This window comes from Tachyglossus aculeatus, chromosome 22 (genome assembly GCF_015852505.1).
Source record: "Tachyglossus aculeatus isolate mTacAcu1 chromosome 22, mTacAcu1.pri, whole genome shotgun sequence".
Classification (NCBI taxonomy): domain Eukaryota; kingdom Metazoa; phylum Chordata; class Mammalia; order Monotremata; family Tachyglossidae; genus Tachyglossus; species Tachyglossus aculeatus.
Genome location: NC_052087.1, coordinates 59,410,777 through 59,430,788, shown reverse-complemented (window position 1 = coordinate 59,430,788; position 20,012 = coordinate 59,410,777). Strand labels below are relative to the sequence as shown.

The 20,012-nt window shown below is 51.8% G+C and overlaps 1 protein-coding gene across 1 annotated transcript; it reads right to left on the bottom strand.

The window, feature by feature from the left end:
- Nucleotides 1-6,097: 6,097 nt before the first annotated feature.
- Nucleotides 6,098-19,922, bottom strand: C22H11orf24 (chromosome 22 C11orf24 homolog). Its single transcript, XM_038764504.1, is given in 4 exon segments — nucleotides 6,098-7,357; nucleotides 7,359-8,014; nucleotides 12,923-13,148; nucleotides 19,866-19,922. Coding segments are annotated over 4 exon segments (1,374 nt in total). The 3' UTR covers nucleotides 6,098-6,922.
- Between the last annotated feature and the right edge of the window lie 90 nt (nucleotides 19,923-20,012).

Sequence of the window (20,012 nt, the reverse complement as noted above, 5' to 3'; positions counted from 1 at the left end):
TGGGTTCAAATCCCAGCTCCGCCAATTGTCAGCTGGGTGACTTTGGGCAAGTCACTTCACTTCTCTGGGCCTCAGTTCCCTCATCTGGAAAATGGGGATTAAGACTGTGAGCCCCCCCCCCCCCCCCCCCCCCCCCGTGGGACCACCTCATCACCTTGTAACCTCCCCGGCGCTTAGAACAGTGCTTTGCACATAGTGAGCGCTTAATAAATGCTATCATTAGAAGGCTCATGAGGCCGAGCGACCCAAGTTGGGGCGCGGGTTCGAGACCCACCCACGGGACGCGGGGCAGACGGTGCCTCGAGAATCGTGGTGGAAATGTAGGGGCAAATGTACACAACTTTTGGCGTCCACATACCTCACTTATGTATATAATAATAATAATAATGATGGTATTTATTAAGCGCTTACTATGTACCAAGCACTGTTCGAAGCACTGGGGAGGTTACAAGGTGATCAGGTTGTCCCACAGGGGGCTCACAGTCCTCATCCCCATTTTACAGATGAGGGAACTGAGGCTCAGAGAATAATAATAATAATAATAATAATGGCATTTTTAAGCGCTTACTATGTGCAAAGCACTGTTTGAAGCACCGGGGAGGTTACCAGGTGATCAGGTTGTCCCACAGGGGGCTCACAGTCTTCATCCCCATTTTACAGATGAGGGAACTGAGGCTCAGAGAATAATAATAATAATAATGGCATTTTTAAGCGCTTACTATGTGCAAAGCACTGTTTGAAGCACCGGGGAGGTTACCAGGTGATCAGGTTGTCCAACAGGGGGCTCACAGTCTTCATCCCCATTTTACAGATGAGGGAACTGAGGCTCAGAGAATAATAATAATAATAATAATGGCATTTTTAAGCGCTTACTATGTGCAAAGCACTGTTTGAAGCACTGGGGAGGTTACCAGGTGATCAGGTTGTCCAACAGGGGGCTCACAGTCTTCATCCCCATTTTACAGATGAGGGAACTGAGGCCCAGAGAAGAATAATAATAATAATGGCATTTGTTAAGTGCTTACTATGTGCCAAGCACTGTTCGAAGCGCTGGGGAGGTTACAAGGTGATCAGGTTGTCCCACAGGGGGGCTCACAGTCTTAATTCCCATTTTACAGATGAGGTCACTGAGGCCCAGAGAAGTGAAGTGACTTGCCCAAGGTCACAGAGCAGACATGTGGCAGCGCTGGCATTAGAACCCATAATCTTCTGATTCCCAGGTCCGGGCTAAGCCACACTGCTTCTATAAATATAATTTATATTAATGTCTGTCTCCCCCTCTAGACTGTAAGCTCCTTGTGGGCAGGAATGTGTCTATGGTTACATTGTACTCTCCCAAGTGCTTGGTACAGTGCTCTGCACACAGTAAGCGCTCAATAAATACGATTGAAAGAACATTAATGTCAGTCTCCCCCTCTATAATAATAATAATGGCATTTATTAAGCACTTACTCTGTGCAAAGCACTGTTCTAAGCGCTGGGGAGGTTACAAGGTGATCAGGTTGTCCCACTCGGGACTCACAGTCTTAATCCCCATTTTACAGATGAGGTCACTGAAGCACAGAGAAGTGAAGTGACTTGCCCAAAGTCACACAGCTGACAGTTGGCAGAGCCGGGATTTGAACCCCTGACCTCTGACTCCAAAGCCCGGGCTCTTTCCACTGAGCCACGCTGCTTCTCTAGACTGTAAGCCCGTTGTGGGCAGGGAATGTATCTGTTTATTGTTATATTGTACTCTCCCAAGCGCTTAGTACGGTGCTCGGCACACAGTAAGCGCTCAGTAAATACAATTAAATGAATGTGCAAATGCACTGTATTCTCTTATTGATTGTCCACTTCCTTACATGTATTGTAATAATAATAATAATGATGGTATTTGTTAAGCGATTACTAGGTGCAAAGCACTGTTCTAAGCGCTGGGGAGGTTACAAGGTGATCAGGTTGTCCCACGGGGGGCTCACAGTTTTAATCCCCATTTTACAGATGAGGGAACTGAGGCCCAGAGAAGTGAAGTGACTTGCCCCAAGTCACCCAGCTGACAAGTGGCAGAGCCGGGGTTTGAACCCATGACCTCTGACTCCAATGCCCGGGCTCTTTCCACTGAGTACTTTCCACTTGTACTTCCCCAAGCGCTCAGTACAGCGCTCTGCACACAGCAAGCGCACAATAAATACGATCGATTGATTCTTTGCCTCCGGCTCCCACCAGCTGCTCGTTGTGGGAGATGAGAGGTGAGTCGAGGAAGGCTTCATTCAATCGGATTTATTTATTGAGCGCTGTGTGCAGAGCACTGTACTAAGCGCTTGGGAAGTACAAGTTGGCAACATATAGAGATGGTTCCTACCCAACATCATCATCAATCGTATTTATTGAGCGCTTACTGTGTGCGGAGCACTGTACTAAGCGCTTGGGAAGTACAAATTGGCAACACATAGAGACAGTCCCTACCCAACAGTGAGCTCACAGTCTAAAAGGGGGAGACAGAGAACAAAACCAAACATACTAACAAAATAAAATAAATAGAATAGATATGTACAAATAAAATAAATAAATAGATAAATAGAGTTTATCTATTACAGTCTAGAATGACTGTAAGCCCAAGCTTTCTGGAGATACAACCCTTGCAGGGTTTCAAAGGAGGGGAAGGTGATGGTCTGTCAGGTGTGAAGGGGGAAGGAGTCAGTCCCAGGCAGGAAGGAGGGTGTGAGAAAGGGCCTGAAAATAAGTTGGTGTCAGAGGAGCAAAGCAGTCATTGACTGAAGTGTGAAGGCTGGGTTGTGGTGGGAGAAGCGGAGGTTTGCGTAGAAGGGGGAAGAGCTGATTTAAGGGTCTTAAAACCCAACACGCAGAAGTTTCTGATGGCCGCGGAGAGGAATGATCATTCAATGGAGGTTTCTGAGAAGCAGAGAACCACGTGTGGGATGATTTAGAAAAACGGTCTGAGCGACGGAGTGATTAAGGACTGGAGAAGGGACAGTCTGGAGGCACGGAGGTTAGCGGGGAGGCTGCCGCCCACCTTCCGAAGCAGCGTTGCTCATGAAAGGGCCCGGGGTTGGGAGTCAGGGGGCGTGGGTTTGAATCCCGGCTCTGCCACTTGTCAGCAGTTTCACTTTGGGCAGCTCACTTCACTTCTCTGTGCCTCAGTTCCCTCTTCTGTAAAATGGGGACTAAGACTGTGAGCCCCACGTGGGACAACCTGATAACCATCATCATCATCAATCGTATTTATTGAGCGCTTACTGTGTGCAGAGCACTGGACTAAGCACTTGGGAAGTACAAGTTGGCAACATATAGAGACGGTCCCTACCCAACAGTGGGCTCACAGTCTAAAAGGGGGAGACAGAGAACAAAACCAAACATACTAACAAAATAAAATAGATATGTACAAGTAAAATAAATAGAGTAACAAATATGTACAAACATATACGCATATATACAGGTGCAGTGGGGAAGGGAAGGAGGTAAGATGGGGGGATGGAGAGGGGGACGAGGGGACAGTGTGACTTTGGACAACTCACTTCACTTCTCTGTGCCTCAGTACCCTCATCTGTAAAATGGGGACTAAGACTGTGAGCCCCACGTGGGACAACCTGATAACCAGTGCTTAGCACGTAGTAAGCACTTAACAAATCTTTTTTCTAGACTGTGAGCCCGTTGTTGGGTAGGGATTGTCTCTGTTGCCGAATTGTACTTTCCAAGCTCTTAGTATGGTGCTCTGCACAGAGTAAGGGCTCGATAAATACGACAATGAATGAATCAATCAATCGTATTTATTGAGCGCTTACTGTGTGCATGAATGAATGAATGTTTCCAAGAACCCAGAATTGTAGGCACTCAGTCCAGCACTCTGGGAAAAAGTGCCCAACCAGGATTGAGGAGTGTTGCTTTGCTCATCAAAACATGCCCCACCTTTAGGAGACCTCTAACTCAGGTATCCTGGACCAGTCTCTGGATCAGATTGACTGGATCATCCTGGACGGGAGTCTCCCTGGAGCAGGTGAACTGCATCATCCTGGATCAAAGCTTCCCTGGAGCTGGTGGACTGGACTGTCCTGGAATCTCCCTGGAGCACGTGGACTCAATTAACCTACACCGGAGTCTCCCTGGAGAGGGTGGACTGGATAATAATAATAATAATGGCATTTTTTAAGCACTTACTATGTGCCAAGCACTGTTCTAAGCGCTGGGGAGGTTACAAGGCGATGAGGTTGTCCCACGTGGGGCTCACAGTCTTAATCCCTATTTTCCGGATGAGGGAACTGAGGCCCAGAGAAGTGAAGTGACTGGCCCCAACAAGTCCCACAGCTGACAAATGGCGGAGCCGGGACTTGAACCCATGACCTCTGACTCCAAATAATAATAATAATAATGGCATTTATTAAGCGCTTACTATGTGCAAAGCACTGTTCTAAGTGCTGGGGAGGTTACAAGGCGATCAGGTTGTCCCACGGGGAGCTCACAGTCTTCATCGCCATCTTCCAGATGAGGTAACTGAGGCCCAGAGAAGTGAAGTGACTTGCCCAAAATCACCCAGCTGACAAGTGGCGGAGCCGGGATTTGAACCCGTGACCCCTGACTCCAAAGCCCGGGCTCTTTCCACTGGGCCACGCTGACTGAATGAATGAACGAGCCTCCGACTGAAGGAAGGCAACCCTGGATGGTCCCGGGGCCAGGCTCTCCCTGGCGTGGCCTGAATGGATCTCCCCAGGGGGGAAGAGATGAATTTATATTACTTCACCTTTCCTAATTTGTGCCCTTCGGAGGGCCAGGGACCTGCTCAAACTCTCATCTGTCTTCTTTTGCTCCAGGGGCTTGGTACAGTGCTCTGCACTCAGTAAAGCACGCCTAATAAGTACTATTACTTCAACCCCCAAAGTTGCCCCAGAGCAGATAAACCAGCCGTTCTGGGCCTGGAAGTTCCAAACCAGAATTCCCTGGCCCCCAAGAGAGCCCTACTTCCATTTAATAATAATAATAATGGTACTTGTTAAGCGCTATGTGCCGAGCATTGTTCTAAGCGCCGGGGTAGATACAACATAATCAGGTTGTCCCACTTGGGGCTCACAGTCTTCACCCCCATTTTACAGATGAGGTAGCGGAGCCGGGATTAGAACCCGCGTCCTCTGACTCCCAAGCCCTTGCTCTTTCCACTAAGCCACGCTGCTTCTCAATCTTTGAGAGATGCCTCCCAGCAGCCATCCTTAAAATGCAGCAGCCCCCAGTGCCCTGGGGCAAGTCAATCGATCAAGGGTTATTTTATCGAGCGCTGTGTGCTGACGACTGCTCTGAGCGCCTGGGGTTGCGAGGGAGGGGTGTACAATAGATTCATTTCTTTCCAACATATTTATTGAGCACCTACTATGTGCAGAGCACTGTACTAAGCTCTTGGGAGAGTACGATGTAACAATAAACAGACACATTCGCTGCCAACGACGACCTTACAGTCTAGACAGATACATTCCCTGCTCTCAAAGAGCTTACAAGAAGCAGCATGGCCTAGTGGAAGGACTTGGTTTCTAGTCCCGGCTCCACTCCTTTTCTTCCGTGTGTTCTCGGGCAACTCACTTCACTTCTCTGTGCCTCAGTTACCTCACCTGTAAAATGGGGGTTGAGACTGTGAGCGCTTCGTACAGTGCTCTGCACACAGTAAGCGCTCAATAAATACGACTGATGGTTGATGATGGTGAGCCCCATGTGGGACACGGACTATGTCCAACCTGATTATTAGGTACCGACCCAGGTGCTTAGTGCAGTGCCTGGCACATAGTAAGCGCTTGACAAATATCATAATTAAAAAAAAAAACCAGTTTACTTTGCTGGCTGCCTGGGGGCCAGGCCTAGTCACCATCAGAAGTAGAAAGGGCAGTGGAGCTGACCCGATGTGATCCGCTCAAGCGTGGCCCGACCCAGGCCGTCCCGCTCCCTCTGTCCCCTCCCGCCCTCCAACACCTGACATGGCACGGGGCCGGTCACACCCTCAGAAGGGCACCCAGTAAGGGTGTTGGGGGGGGCAGGCGGCCCCCAAGGCCGTTCCAGGAGCCGCAAATGGGGGACCCTTGAATCCCCAGGAAGTCAGAAGGGAGCACAACATGCCAACTGGGTTCAGACTTTATTACCCTGGGACCCAGCAGGGGCAAAGCCCCCCCCCGGCCCCACACCCGAGCTGTCCATACCATCTCCTCCCTCACCCAAAATGCCAGGACCTTCGAATGGCCAGGGCCCCGGGCCCCACAACCACGGTTCAGCTTTGGTGCCAGCAGGAAGATGGGCCTCACCAAGGCAGAACAGCAGGCGGGGGGGAGGCTGCAGCGGTCGGCCCTGCGGCCCGGGGCCCTCCTGGTGCCACACTGAGCTGTGTGGGAGGGAGGCTAGGGCTGGCCCCCAGTGAACAGGCGGGTGGTGCAGAGGCCGGGCACACATTGGGAGGGGCGTGGCAGAAGGGGCCCAGGTGTGCCAACGGCTAGCGGGAACCCTGTCCTGTCCGGGATCAGCCCTGGACTTTGTTCGGATCTCAGGTGCTGCCACCGCCCTGGGGGTGGCAGGGATTCCTGGCCTTTGGCCGATCCAGGATGGACCCCGGCGGGCACCGGGACACCGCACAGGTCTAGACTGAGAGGGCTGGGCAGGTGGGCTCACCCAGCAGGTGACCAGACCCGGGTGTTTATTCAAAATTGATCACACCACTCAGGTGGGGGCAGGCAGCCGGGGAGGGCGGACAGTCCCCCTTCTCCCTTCTCCCCAGAGCTCCGGGTCGAGCGGGGAGTAGGGGGCAGGCTCGGACGCCACTGCAGCGGCGGGGGCGGCCGCGGGGCTGGACAGGCAAATGCCCATCAAGGGGAACTGTCCCCACCGGGCCTACCCGACGGCATCCCCCGCCCGGCCCGGGGTGGTCCGGGGCGCGCTCCATTGGGGGGGCCACGGGTCACAGCTCGGAGTCGGCGTACATGCCGTTTATCAGGTAGTCCACCTGCGTGTAGTCCTTGCGCTCGTAGCTCTCGTAGGCCTGCACGGCCAGCAGGACCAGGGCGGCCAGCAGGAAGGCCAGCCCCAGCAGCAGCAGCCCCACCAGCAGGTTCTTGTCCACCGCTTCCTGCCGGGGGGGCCCCAGGGCCTCCAGGAAAGGGACGTCTGAGAGTGGGGGGCCAGGGGTCGCGGGCGCCGTGGAGGTGGGGGAAGCTTTTGGGGTGGTCCCTGGGTCGGGCGCTGAGCTGGCGGAGGAGGGGGAGGCCAGTGCGGGGGTCCTGGGCCCGGGGGACGGAAGCCAGGGGAGAGAGGTCAGAGTCAACGCAGGGGTCACCTGGGCTGGAGTGGCAGATGCCCTCGTACTAGAGACGCCGCTTGTCTCAGCGGGGGGGCCCCGGCGAGGACCCGGGACGGGTGCTCCCAAGCCAGGGGGTAGCAGGCGGGCTGCCGGAAGCTGGGCCACTCGGTGCCCGGCTGGAGGAGGATGTCACGCTGGCAGGGGATGTCGTACCAGTGGGTGCTGTGCTGCTTGGTGCTAAGGGGCTGGATGCCAGGCCATTTGATGCCAAGTGGCTAGACGTCACGCTGACGAGCACCGTGCTGTTCGGTGCCACTGGGCTGGACGTCGTGCTGTTTGGTGGCACGGGATTGGGCACTGTGCCGTTTGGTGCCAACAGGGTGGACATTGAGCTGTCTGGTACTGTGTGGTTGGGCACTGTGCTGGGCACCAGACCAGGCACCGTACTGGTGGGTTCTGAGCTGTTTGGTGCCACGCTGGTGGACCCCGTGTCATTGGGCGTCAGGAAGATCTCGTCACTGGGGCGGGGCTGGGAAGGAGGCCGGGCCGAGGTCCCAGCTGTGGGTGAGGAAACGGGAGGGGTGGCCCCCTGCCCCGCTCCTGGGGAGAGTTCAGCGGAAGGGCTCACGGCAACGGGAGTCCTAGTGGGTGGCCGCGGGCCGGGCCTCGGTGTCCCCGTCTGCGCCTCCCGTCGGCTGCGGGCCAAAGCAGGGGGCAGCAGGCCGTTGTCGTTCCTTCCCTGGAGCTCGGGCGCTGCAGGAAAGGCGCAGTTAGGGGGGCTGCTCCTCCACTCCCCACCTGGCCCTCCCACCCATCCCCCTGGGGCCTAAGGCCACTGGCTGCTGCATCTGGAGGGCTGGGGCCCTGGCAAGCCCTGGCACCCAGCTCAGTAATTATAATAATAATAATAATGTTGGCATTTCTTAAGCGCTTACTATGTGCAAAGCGCTGTTCTAAGCGCTTGGGGGGGATGCAAAGTGATCAGGCTGTCCCACGTGGGGCTCACAGTCTTCATCCCCATTTTACAGATGAGGTAACTGAGGCTTAGAGAAGTGAAGTGACTTGCCCAAGGTCACACAGCAGACACGTGGCGGAGCCGGGATTCGAACCCATGACCCCTGACTCCAAAGCCCGGGCTCTTTCCACTGAGCCACGCTGCTTCTCACAGTCAGAGCTGTGCAGGGGTGGGGGGAGCTGGGATAAGAGACAGACAGCAAGAAAGAGGGCTGGGGGCAGGTGGGCTTGGAGGGGTGTGTGTGTGTGTGTGTGTGTGTTTGTGTGTGTGTGTCTGTCTGTGTTTTGGGGGGGAGAATGGGGGCAAAGGAGGAACTTGGCAAACTCGCACTGGGTTATAATAATAACGGCATTTGTTAAGTGCTTACTATGTGCGCAGCACTGTTCTAAGCACTGGGGGGGGGGGGGAATACAAGGTGATCAGAGCCCCCTCCTTCCCCTCCCCACAGCACCTGTATATATGGATATATGTTTGTACGGATTTATTACTCTATTTGTACATATTTATTCTATTTATTTTATTTTGTTGATATGTTTGGTTTTGTTCTCTATCTCCCCCTTCTAGACTGTGAGCCCGCTGTTGGGTAGGGACCGTCTCTAGATGTCGCCCACTTGTACTTCCCAAGCGCTTAGTACAGTGCTCTGCACACAGTAAGTGCTCAATAAATGAGAACTATTTATTGCCACGCTATTTATAGCGTGCCATAGCCACGTTATGAGAAGCAGCGTGGCTCAGTGGAAAGAGCCCGGGCTTTGGAGTCAGAGGTCATGGGTTCAAACCCCGGCTCCGCCAACTGTCAGCTGTGTGACTTTGGGCAAGTCACTTCACTTCTCTGGGCCTCATCTGTAAAATGGGGATGAAGACTGTGAGCCCCCCGCGGGACAACCTGATCACCTTGTAACCTCCCCAGCGCTTAGAACAGTGCTTTGCACGTAGTAAGCGCTTAATAAATGCCATCATTATTATTATTATTAATAAATACGACTGAATGAATGAATGAATCAGATTGTCCCGCGTGGGGCTCACGGTCTTAATCCCCGTTTTACAGATGAGAGAACTGACGCCCAGAGAAGTTAAGTGACTGGCCCAAAGCCACACAGCTGACAGGTGGAGGAGCCAGGATTAGAACACATAACCTCTGGCTCCCCAAGCCGTGCTCTTTCCACTGAGCCACGCTGGTGGCTACCACCCATCAGCCTGCTAGACGGTGACTGCTCAGCCTCAGTCTCCCTCCACTCCCCATTACCACAGTCCCGGGCTCTACTGAGCGCCCAGTGGGGGCTGTGAACTGTACTGGACGACTAATCCAAGGCCGACCCACAGAGAAGGCCCCGGGCAGCGGGACAGGCCAGCTCCTCGGGGGGACCCAGGGTTAATAATAATAATAATGGTATAGTTGAGCGCTTACTAAGCGCTGGAGAGGTTACAAGATGATCAGGTTGTCCCACGGGGGGGCTCACATATTTAACCTGTATATGTGTATATATGTTTGTACGTATTTATTACTCTATTTATTTATTTATTTATTTTACTTGTACATATCTATTCTATTTATTTTATTTTGTTAGTATGTTTGGTTTCGTTCTCTGTCTTCCCCTTTCAGACTGTGAGCCCACGGTTGGGTAGGGACTGTCTCTAGATGTTGCCAACTTGTACTTCCCAAGCGCTTAGTACAGTGCTCTGCACATAGTAAGCGCTCAATAAATACGATTGATGATGATGAGGATGATAATCCCCATTTTACAGATGGGGTCACTGAGGCCCAGAGAAGCGAAGTGACTGGCCCAAAGTCACACAGCTGACAGCCTTCCAGTCCCGCCATCGACCCCCGGCCCACGTCCTCCCGCTGGCCCGGAATGCCCCCAATCCCTCTGCCCATCCGCCAAGCTCGCTCTCTTCCTCCCTTCAAGGCCCTACTGAGAGCTCACCTCCTCCAGGAGGCCTTCCCACACTCAGCCCCTTCCTTCCTCTCCCCCTCGTCCCCCCTCCATCCCCCGTATCTCACCTCCTTCCCTTCCCCACAGCACCTGTATATATGTATATATGTTTGTACAGATTTATTACTCCATTTATTTTACTTGTACCTATCTATTCTATTTATTTTATTTTGTTAATATGTTTGGTTTTGTTCTCTGTCTCCCCCTTCTAGACTGTGAGCCCACTGTTGGGTAGGGACCGTCTCTAGATGTTGCCAGCTTGTACTTCCCAAACGCTTAGTCCAGTGCTCTGCACACAGTAAGCGCTCAATAAATACGATTGATTGATTGATTGACAGTTGGCGGAGCCGGGATTAGAACCCATGACCTCTGACTCCCGGGCTCTTTCCACTGAGCCACGCTGCTTCTCCCGGGTTCCACATCAATAGGCAGGGGTGTCCCGGACACCGGAGCGGTCCGGGAAGGACCACCCTGCACACGGCTGGTTCCCGGTGGCCACCGCTCCATCATCAATCGTATTTATTGAGCGCTTACTATGTGCAGAGCACTGTACTAAGCGCTTAGCACTGTACTAAGGCCGGAAGCATCCTGGGACCCTGGAGAGCAGAGTTCAGGATTGCTGGGCCTGGGCTGGAACAGCAGGCAGGATTCCGGCCGGGGGCCCAGGGAGTTTGGGAATCCGGTTCCCGGCGGTGGGCGTCCTTACCCGGCTGCGGCGGGGTGGGGTCCCAGGGCAGCAGGGTAGAAGCAGCGTGGCTCAGTGGAAAGAGCCCGGGCTTTGGAGTCAGAGGTCATGGGTTCAAATCCCGGCTCTGCCAACTGTCAGCTGGGTGACTTTGGGCAAGTCACTTCACTTCTCTGAGCTTCAGTGACCTCATCTGTAAAATGGGGATTAAAACTGCGAGCCCCACGTGGGACAACCTGATCACCTTGTATCCCCCCCCCAGCGCTTAGAACAGTGCTTTGCACATAGTAAGCGCTTAACAAATGCCATCATTATCATTATAATATATAATAATAACAATAATAATAATAATAATAATAATAATAAATTACAGCATCTCGGGCTCCCCGGGGACCAGCCGCACAGACGCTCACCTAAGGGCCCAAAAATCCACCAGGGCCTGACAGTCTGACATGGGACCCTTCCCCACAGTCCGCAGTTGAGAAGCAGCGTGGCTTAGTGAAAGAGCCCGGGCTTGGAAGTCGGAGGTCACGAGTTCTAATCCCGCTTCTACCACATGTCAGCTGCGTGACTTTGGGCAAGTCACTTAACTTCTCTGGGCCTCAGTTCCCCCATCTGTAAAATGGGGATGAAGCCTATGAGCCCTAGGTGGGACACCCTGATTACCTTGTAGCTGCCCCAGTGCTTTGCACATAGTAAGTGCTTAACAATTTCCACGATTTTCAAGAGGCAGCGTGGCTCAGTGGAAAGAGCACAGGTTTTGGAATCAGTGGTCATGGGTTCAAATCCCGGCTCTGCCAATTGTCAGCTGGGTGACTTTGGGCAAGTCGCTTAACTTCTCTGGGCCTCAGTTCCCTCATCTGTAAAATGGGGATGAGGCCTGTGAGCCCTAGGTGGGACACCCTGATTACCTTGTATCTGCCCCAGTGCTTTGCACATAGTAAGTGCTTAACAAATTCCACGATTTTCAAGAGGCAGCGTGGCTCAGTGGAAAGAGCACGGGTTTTGGAATCAGTGGTCATGGGTTCAAATCCCGGCTCCGCCAATTGTCAGCTGGGTGACTTTGGGCACGTCGCTTAACTTCTCTGGGCCTCAGTTCCCTCATCTGTAAAATGGGGATGAGGCCTGTGAGCCCTAGGTGGGACACCCTGATTACCTTGTATCTGCCCCAGTGCTTTGCACATAGTAAGTGCTTAACAAATTCCATTATTTTCAAGAGGCAGCTTGGCTCAGTGGAAAGAGCACGGGTTTTGGAATCAGTGCTCATGGGTTCAAACCCCGGCTCCGCCAATTGTCAGCTGGGTGACTTTGGGCAAGTCGCTTCACTTCTCTGTGCCTTAGTGACCTCATCTGTAAAATGGGGATTGACTGTGAACCCCCCGTGGGACAACCTGATCACCTTGCAACCTCCCCAGCGCTTAGAACGGTGCTTTGCACATAGTAAGCGCTTAACAAATGCCATCATTATTATTATTATTACAGTCTGGCCTTCCCCCATGCCATCCCCCAGAACCCCATCCCGATCGCTTGAGACCCCCTAAAAGCCAAGGGATCCCCTTTCCATTATCCATGACCCCTCCCCAACCGTCTGGGACCCTAATGGGGGAGGATCCAGGAAAGCCCCACTTTTCCTCATCCCCCCCTCCTTTCTGCGTCGCCCTGACTTGCTCCCTTTGCTCTTCCCCGCTCCCAGCCCCACAGCACCATGTCCGTAGCTGGCATTTTATTTGTATTGATGCCTGCCTCCCCACCTCTTCACTGTGAGCTCACTGTGGTCAGGGAATAGCACTGTTTATTGTTGTATGTATTTTCCCAAGCGCTCAGTACAGTCCTCCGCACACAGTAAGCCCTCAATAAATCTGATTGAATGAATGAATGAAAGGGCCCAGCGTGGAAGCAGCGGGAGTGGGGGGTCTGACCTCTCCCACCACTGGCGCCCCAGTCACCCATCCCCACCCCGGCCATCCTTCTCCACCGGGCCCGTGACCCCCCCCCCGGCTCCTCCTGCCTCAACGCGGGCTCACCTGCCTGGGCCGGACCCCCGCTTCGGCCCCGACACGCTCGCTGGCAGGGCCGCTCGCCCCCGCCGGGCATCCAGGCCAGCGGGGCCCCCCGGCTCACGGCTCCAGGGGACGCCGGGCTCCCTGACAGCGGCGAGGCCACGAAGGAGACGATCACCACCGCCATCCACATCCTGGCGGCCCCGGGGGCGGCCGCGGCCACAGTCAGCTCCGGCCAGTTCCGATGGGCCTGTGGGATGGGACCGTTCAGGGGTGGGGGGTCTCTGGCCAGGTGGGGGGCACCGCGGTCCCGGAAGATCAGCCCCGGCCGCCTCCCCCACTGTTGTCCTTCCGCCGTTCCCCAATTCCCGACCTGGCGAGCCTGGGCGCAGGACGCTTCTCTGGTTGTTTCCCAGAGAAGTAGCCACAGCCCAGGACACAAATTCATTCATTCAATTCATTCAATCGTATTTATTGAGTGCTTACTGTGGGCAGAGCCCTGTACTAAGCGCTTGGGAAGGACAAGTAAATGTGGTCCATTCATTCACTCAATCACTCGTATGTACTGAGCGCTTACTGTGGGCAGAGCCCTGTACTGAGCACTTGGGAAGGACAAGTAAATGTGGTCCATTCATTCACTCACTCACTCGTATTTACTGAGCGCTTACTGTAGGCAGGGCCCTGTACTAAGCGCTTGGGAAGGACAAGTAAATGTGGTCCATTCATTCACTCACTCACTCGTATGTCCTGAGCGCTTACTGTGGGCAGAGCCCTGTACTAAGCGCTTGGGAAGGACAAGTAAATGTGGTCCATTCATTCACTCACTCACTCGTATTTACTGAGCGCTTACTGTGGGCAGAGCCCTTCACTAAGCGCTTGGGAAGGACAAGTAAATGTGGTCCATTCATTCACTCACTCACTCGTATGTACTGAGCGCTTACTGTGGGCAGAGCCCTTCACTAAGCGCTTGGGAAGGACAAGTAAATGTGGTCCATTCATTCACTCAATCACTCATATGTACTGAGCGCTTACTGTGGGCAGAGCCCTGTACTAAACGCTTGGGAAGGACAAGTAATCGTGGTTGCATCCAGGCCGGCGCCTAGTCCGGTGCCTGGCACGTAGTAAGCGCTCGCCAGCCTCCCCCAATGGCACGATGGAGCAAACCGGCGGGGTCAGGGGTCAGAGGTCCCTGACTAATCATCGTCAATCGTATTTATTGAGCACTTACTATGTGCAGAGCACTGTACTAAGCACTTGGGAAGTACAAATTGGCAACATATAGAGACAGTCCCTACCCAACAGTGGCCTCACAGTCTAAAAGGGGGAGACAGAGAACAGTTACGGTATTTGTTAAGCGCTTACTATGTGCCAGGCACTGCACTAAGCGCTGGGGTGGATACAAGTAAATCGTGTTGGACATGGTCCCTGTCCTTTGTGGGCTCACAGTCTTAATCCCCATTTTGCAGATGAGGTAACTGAGGCACAGAGGTGGAGTGGTTTGCCCAAGGCCACTGGGCGAAGCTGGGATTAGAACCCATGACCTGACTCCTCGGGGGTGCAGGGGTGGGTGTGGGGGCAGTAATTTACAATGTCAACTAGGGCCGGCGGGGGAAGGGCCTCGGCCCCCATCTTTCCCTCAAGGCCCTTCAAGGCCCTACTGAGAGCTCACCTCCTCCAGGAGGCCTTCCCAGACTGAGCCCCTTCCTTCCTCTCCCCCTCGTCCCCCTCTCCATCCCCCATCTTACCTCCTTCCCTTCCCCACAGCACCTGTATATATGTCTATATCTTTGTACAGATTTATTACTCTATTTATTTATTTAACTTGTGCATATCTATTCTATTTATTTTATTTTGTTAGTACGTTTGGTTTTGTTCTCCGTCTCCCCCTTTTAGACTGTGAGCCCACTGTTGGGTAGGGACCGTCTCTATATGCTGCCAAGTTGGACTTCCCAAGCGCTTAGTACAGTGCTCTGCACACAGTAAGCGCTCAATAAATACGATTGATGATGATCTTTCCGGGCTAGCCCGAATGACCTTGTGGGGTTGGCTGCTGGCCGGAAGTCATCAGCCGATTTATCTGAAAACATTATTGGGGTGTCCACTTTGTTACTCCACTTACCTAGGCTCTCATCTTTCACCACACTTAATCAGCAGAGAAGCAGCGTGGCTCAGTGCAAAGAGCCCGGGCTTGGGAGTCAGAGGTCATGGGTTCTAATCCCGGCCTCGCCACTTGTCAGCTGTGTGACTTTGGGCAAGTCACTTCACTTCTCTGGGCCTCAGTTCCCTCAACTGTAAAATGGGGATTAAGACTGTGAGCCCCATGTGGGACAACCTTGATTACCCTGTATCTCCCCGGTGCTTAGAACAGTGCTTGGCACATAGTAAGTGCTTAACAAATACTAACATTTCCTCTCCTCCTTCCCCTCCCCACAGCACCTGTGTATATGTTTGTACAGATTTATTACTCTATTTTACTTGTACATATTTACTATTCTATTTAGTTAATCAATCGTATTTACTGAGCGCTTACTGTGTGCAGAGCACTGTACTAAGCGCTTGGGAAGTACAAGTTGGCAGCATATAGAGACAGTCCCTACCCAACAGTGGGCTCACAGTCTAAAAGATGATGTGCATCTACCTTTATCTCTATTTATTCTGATGGCTTGACACCTGTCCACATGTTTTGTTTTAGTTGTCTGTCTCCCCCTTCTAGACTGCGAGCCCGTTGTTGGGTAGGGTACAACAGTGCTTTGCATATAGTAAGCGCTTAACAAATAACATCATCATTATTATTAGGGACCGTCTCTATATGTTGCCAACTTGTACTTCCCATGTGCTTAGTCCAGTGCTCTGCACACAGTAAGTGCTCAATAAATCCCCCTTTTAGACTGTGAGCCCACTGTTGGGTAGGGACTGTCTCTATGTGTTGCCAATTTGTACTTCCCAAGTGCTTAGTACAGTGCTCTGCACATAGTAAGCGCTCAATAAATACGATTTATGATTGATGATGATGATGAATAAATACAATTGAATGAATGAATGAACATTTTTATTATCAAAAAATCTGTTTTACTACCTTTTGTGCAGAGAGGAATCGTGTGCGAGTCCTACTGGACACCCACCCTCATGCTGAGGGATGAACCATCCCACATTCCTGACTTTCCTCCAGTGACCCTTCCTTCCTCTCAATCAATCAATCAATCGTATTTATTGAGCGCTTACTATGTGCAGAGCACTGTACTAAGCGCTTGGGAAGTACAAATTGGCATCACATAGAGACAGTCCCTACCCAACAGTGGGCTCACAGTCTAAAAGGGGGAGACACAGTCTAAAAGGGGGAGACTCTCCCCCTCGCCCCCCTCTCCATCCCCCCATCTTACCTCCTTCCCTTCCCCACAGCACCTGTATATATGTATATATGGTTGTACATATTTATTACTCTATTTATTTATTTATTTATTTTTATTTTTATTTATTTTTATTTTACTTGTACATTTCTATCCTATTTATTTTATCTTTTTGGTATGTTTGCCTTGGTTCTCTGCCTCCCCCTTTTAGACTGTGAGCCCACTGTTGGGTAGGGACTGTATGTGTTGCCAATTTGTACTTCCCAAGCGCTTAGTACAGTGCTCTGCACATAGTAAGCGCTCAATAAATACGATTGATTGATTGATTGATTGATTGACCCAACACAGACCATCCCACACCTCTGACTTTCCCCCACATGGCCCAGCACAGACATCCAACACCTCATCAGTCGTATTTATTGAGCGCTTACTGTGTGCAGAGCACTGTACTAAGCGCTTGGGAAGTACAAGTTGGCAGGCTCTCCCGCAGTGACCAAGCACAGACCAAAAATATTTCTACAGAAACATTCAGGCCATGTTTCCCCACTCCTCCCTCAAAAAACTCCAATATAATAATAATGACGGCATTTATTAAGCGCTTACTATGTGAAAAGCACTGTTCTAAGCGCTGGGGGGATACAAGGTGATGAGGTTGTCCCACGTGGGGCTTACAGTCTTCATCCCCATTTTACAGATGAGGGAACTGAGGCCCAGAGAAGTGAAGTGGCTTTCCCAAAGTCACCCAGCTGACAAGTGGCAGAGCCGGGATTTGAACCCATGACCTCTGACTCCAAAGCCCGGGCTCTTTCCACTGAGCCACGCTGCTTCCAATAGCTGCCCATCCACCCACACATCAAACAAAAACTCCTCACCACCGGCTTTAAAGCGCTCCTTCTTACCTCACCATGCCACTCTCTTACTACAACCCAGCCTGCACACTTCCCTCCTCTAATGCTGTACTTCAATCAATCAATTAATTGTATTTATTGAGCGCTTACTGTGTGCAGAGCACTGGACTAAGCGCTTGGGAAGTACAAGTTGGCAACATATAGAGACAGTTTCTACCCAACAGTGGGCTCACAGTCTAGAAGACTCGATCTCGACTATCTCACCGCCGAATTCTTGCCCAGGTTCTACCTCTGGCCTGGAATTCAAGCGCTCAGTACAGTGCTCTGCACACAGTAAGCGCTCAATACGACTGAATGAATGAATGTCCTCCCTCCTTGAATCCAACAATGACATTCTCCCCCTTCAAAGACTTCCTGAAGGCACATCTCCTAAGCTCTTCTTTCCTCTTCTCCCTCTTCATCATCAATCGTATTTATTGAGCGCTTACTGTTTGCAGAGCACTGTACTAAGCGCTCAATAAATACCCGTGTTCCCCTGACTTGCTCCCCTCATTCATCCCCTGCTGCCAGCCCCCCAGCACTTATGTACGTATCTGTGATTTATTTATATTAATTTCTGTCTCACTCTCTAGACTGTAAGCTTGTGGGCAGGGAATGTGTCTATTTTTGTATTGTGTTCTCCCAAGCGCTTAGTACAGTGCTCTGCCCACAGCAAGTCCTCAATAAATACGACTGAATGAATGAATGTCCTCCCTCCTTGAATCCAACAATGACATTCTCCCCCCTTCAAAGACTTCCTGAAGGCACATCTCCTAAGCTCTTCTTTCCTCTTCTCCCTCTTCATCATCAATCGTATTTATTGAGCGCTTACTGTGTGCAGAGCACTGTACGAAGCGCTCAATAAATACCCGTGTTCCCCTGACTTGCTCCCCTCATTCATCCCCTGCTGCCAGCCCCCCAGCACTTATGTACGTATCTGTGATTTATTTATATTAATTTCTGTCTCACTCTCTAGACTGTAAGCTTGTGAGCAGGGAATGTGTCTATTTTTGTATTGTGTTCTCCCAAGCGCTTAGTACAGTGCTCTGCCCACAGCAAGTCCTCAATAAATACGACTGAATGAATGAATGTCCTCCCTCCTTGAATCCAACAATGACATTCTCCCCCTTCAAAGACTTCCTGAAGGCACATCTCCTAAGCTCTTCTTTCCTCTTCTCCCTCTTCATCATCAATCGTATTTATTGAGCGCTTACTGTGTGCAGAGCACTGTACTAAGCGCTCAATAAATACCCGTGTTCCCGACTTGCTCCCCTCATTCATCCCCTGCTGCCAGCCCCACAGCACTTATGTACGTATCTGTGATTTATTTATATTAATTTCTGTCACTCTCTAGACTGTAAACTTGTGGGCAGGGAATGTGTCTATTTTTGTACTGTGGTCTCCCAAGCGCTTAGTACAGTGCTCTGCACACAGCAAGTCCTCAATAAATACGACTGAATTGAACTGATGACCATTCAGCACAAAGTAAGTGCTCAATAAATATGATTGATTGATTGATTGACTGAATTGAAGTGATAACCATTTAACACCTCAGACTCTTCCCGCTCCATGACTCTAACCAGTGACCCAGCACAGACCGTCCAACCCTTCTGAGACTTCCCTCTCCATCCATTGTAACCTCCCCAGTGCTTAGAACAGTGCTTTGCACATAGTAAGTGCTTTATAAATGCCACATTATTATTATCCCTGACTCTCCTTGAGTGCCCCAAACACAGACCATCCAACCCTCCTGCCTCTCCCCTCTCCATCTCTTCCCCAATGACCCAGCCTGGACCATCCCACACCTCTGACTCTTCCCTCTCCATCCCTGACTCTCCCTGAGTGCCCTAGCACAGCCCATCCAACCCTTCTGACTCTTCCCTCTACTTGTACATATCTATTCTATTTATTTTATTTTGTTAGTATGCTTGGTTTTGTTCTCTGTCTCCCCCTTTTAGACTGTGAGCCCACTGCTGGGTAGGGACCGTCTCTATACGTTGCCAACTTGTACTTCCCAAGCGCTTAGTACAGTGCTCTGCACACAGTAAGCACTCAATAAATACGATTGATGATGATGATCCCTGACTCTCCTTGAGTTCCCTAGCACAGACCATCCAACCCTTCTGAGTCTTCCCACTCCATCCCTGCCTCTCCCTGAGTGTCCCAAAACGCAGACCACCCAACCTTCCTGCCTCTCCATCTCTGACTCTTCCCCAGTGACCCAGCATGGGCCATCCCATCTTTTAGCCTGTGAGCCCACTGTTGGGTAGGGACTGTCTCTCTATGTTGCCAACTTGTACTTCCCAAGCGCTTAGTCCAGTGCTCTGCACACAGTAAGCGCTCAATAAATACGACTGATTGATCCCATGGGCCATGGCTGGGTTTTGTTCTCTGTCTCCCCCTTCTAGACTGTGAGCCCACTGCTGGGTAGGGACTGTCTCTATATGTTGCCAGCTTGTACTTCCCAAGCGCTTAGTACAGTGCTCTGCACACAGTAAGCGCTCAATAAATACGATTGATTGATCCCACACCCCAGACTCTCCCCCAGTGACGGAGCATGGATTAGCTGGAAAAACATCTGGATAGCGGATGGCCGGGGGACCCAGGAACCCTCTCCCGCCCAGCCCGGTCCTCTCCCGGTCCGCGCCCTGACCTCTGACCCCGTCCCAGCCCCAGCCGTTACTACACTCCCACGGCGGGCGCTTACTACAGGCCCAGCGCCCTGCTACCCACCGGGGTAACCAACCGCTCAGCATCCAGCCCACCAGTCCTACGGATCGACGGACTCATGATTTCTGATGATTTCTACTTTATTCACTCATTCCACCGGACTGACTGAGCGCTGACTGTGTGCAGAGCACTAGACTAAGGGCTATGGGA